General features: G+C 36.4%; 1 protein-coding gene across 1 annotated transcript; it reads left to right on the top strand.

Annotated features, from left to right (window-relative positions):
* The first annotated feature begins 388 nt into the window (after nt 1-388).
* On the top strand, nt 389-1005 carry LOC128979808 (interferon alpha-13-like). Its single transcript, XM_054398198.1, is given in 2 exon segments — nt 389-416; nt 419-1005. Coding segments are annotated over 2 exon segments (615 nt in total).
* Nucleotides 1006-1352: the final 347 nt, after the last annotated feature.

Below are 1352 nucleotides of genomic sequence, written 5' to 3'. Positions count from 1 at the left end.
GGAATTATAATGAGGAGACAGAGGACAGTAGCATTCAGCAGGTCCTGACCCATCATTAAGGGTGTTACTCTATTTCAACACGTTCTTCCATTGTTAAAATATTAAGACACTAAGGATATTCCTGTAACTTTTTCTTTCAGATTCTCATTATACTTGCTGTATCATTTTTGATGGAGAGAGAATAAATAATCTATCCATCACATTCTAATATCCAGCTGAAATCTTAAAAAAAAAAAAAAGTTAATGAAGTCATAAAGCAGAAAATGAAAGTGGTAAGTAGCAAAAGCATACACAAGGGGGAAAACCTTAAAAACCAAAAACTGATGAAAGAAAACTTCTGCTACAGAATAATTAAATCTCAATATTCTGAAGAAACAGGAGTCTACGAATGACCTTCAAAGATTCCCAGCCTGTCTCTCAAAAGGAGGAACATAAGAGCTTATCTTTATCATGAATGCATTTGTCTTGATAGAAATTGGCCTCATACTGTTGTGCAACACCATCAGCTCCTGTCTTCAGTGTAATCACTTGCCTTTACAGCAAAGAAAAGTGATTGAGAATAGCCTTCGACTTTTGGACAAAATGGGTAAAAGGTTTCCTAAACAATGTCTAAGGGAGAAAATGTCCTTCAGATTTCCTGAGCAGGTTCTAATACCCACAGAGAAAGAGACTGTCAAAGTGGCCATTGAAGAGATCTTGCAACACATCTTCTATATCTTTGGCAAAAATCTGACTCCAGCTGCTTGGGATGGGACAGCTTTAGAACAATTCCGAAATGGACTTCATCAGCAAATTGAGCAACTAGAGGCATGTGTAATCAAGAAGCAGACCCACTACCATCACAGTAAAGAAGTTAACATGCTGAAACTGAAGAAGTACTTCCAAAAAATAAAGCATTTTCTTGAAGACAAACAACACAGCCTGTGCTCCTGGGAGATCAGCCGTGCAGAAATGAGGAGATGTCTTCAACTGGCTGATAAAGTCATAAGGAAGCTTAGCAACTAAGGTACAGGGGGTTTTGACCTGATATAACTTAGCTGTAAAAATATTTATGCTTACTATTTGTGGCAGTTGTTATAGTTAATTTTTATTGCATTTAAATAATTATGTTGCTGAAACTTATTCTTGCAAATGTAAAGCATTATTTAACAGATGATTTTTTTCCTCCCTTGTAAGCAAGATGTCTACATTAGCTAAAATTTAATCTATATGACTTTTCAGTGGGGGTTACTCCACAGGAAGGGACTACAATCTTACTACAAATAGTGTCATCCTGTAGTATTTTCTGCTGAGAAATCGTGCTCCTCTCCTACAGCTCTATTTCACTTACATACAGAGAATCATGTTTGTGA

The sequence above is a fragment of the Indicator indicator genome, chromosome Z (genome assembly GCF_027791375.1).
Source record: "Indicator indicator isolate 239-I01 chromosome Z, UM_Iind_1.1, whole genome shotgun sequence".
In the NCBI taxonomy this organism is placed as follows: Eukaryota; Metazoa; Chordata; class Aves; order Piciformes; family Indicatoridae; genus Indicator; species Indicator indicator.
This window is presented reverse-complemented; position numbering and strand designations above follow the sequence as displayed.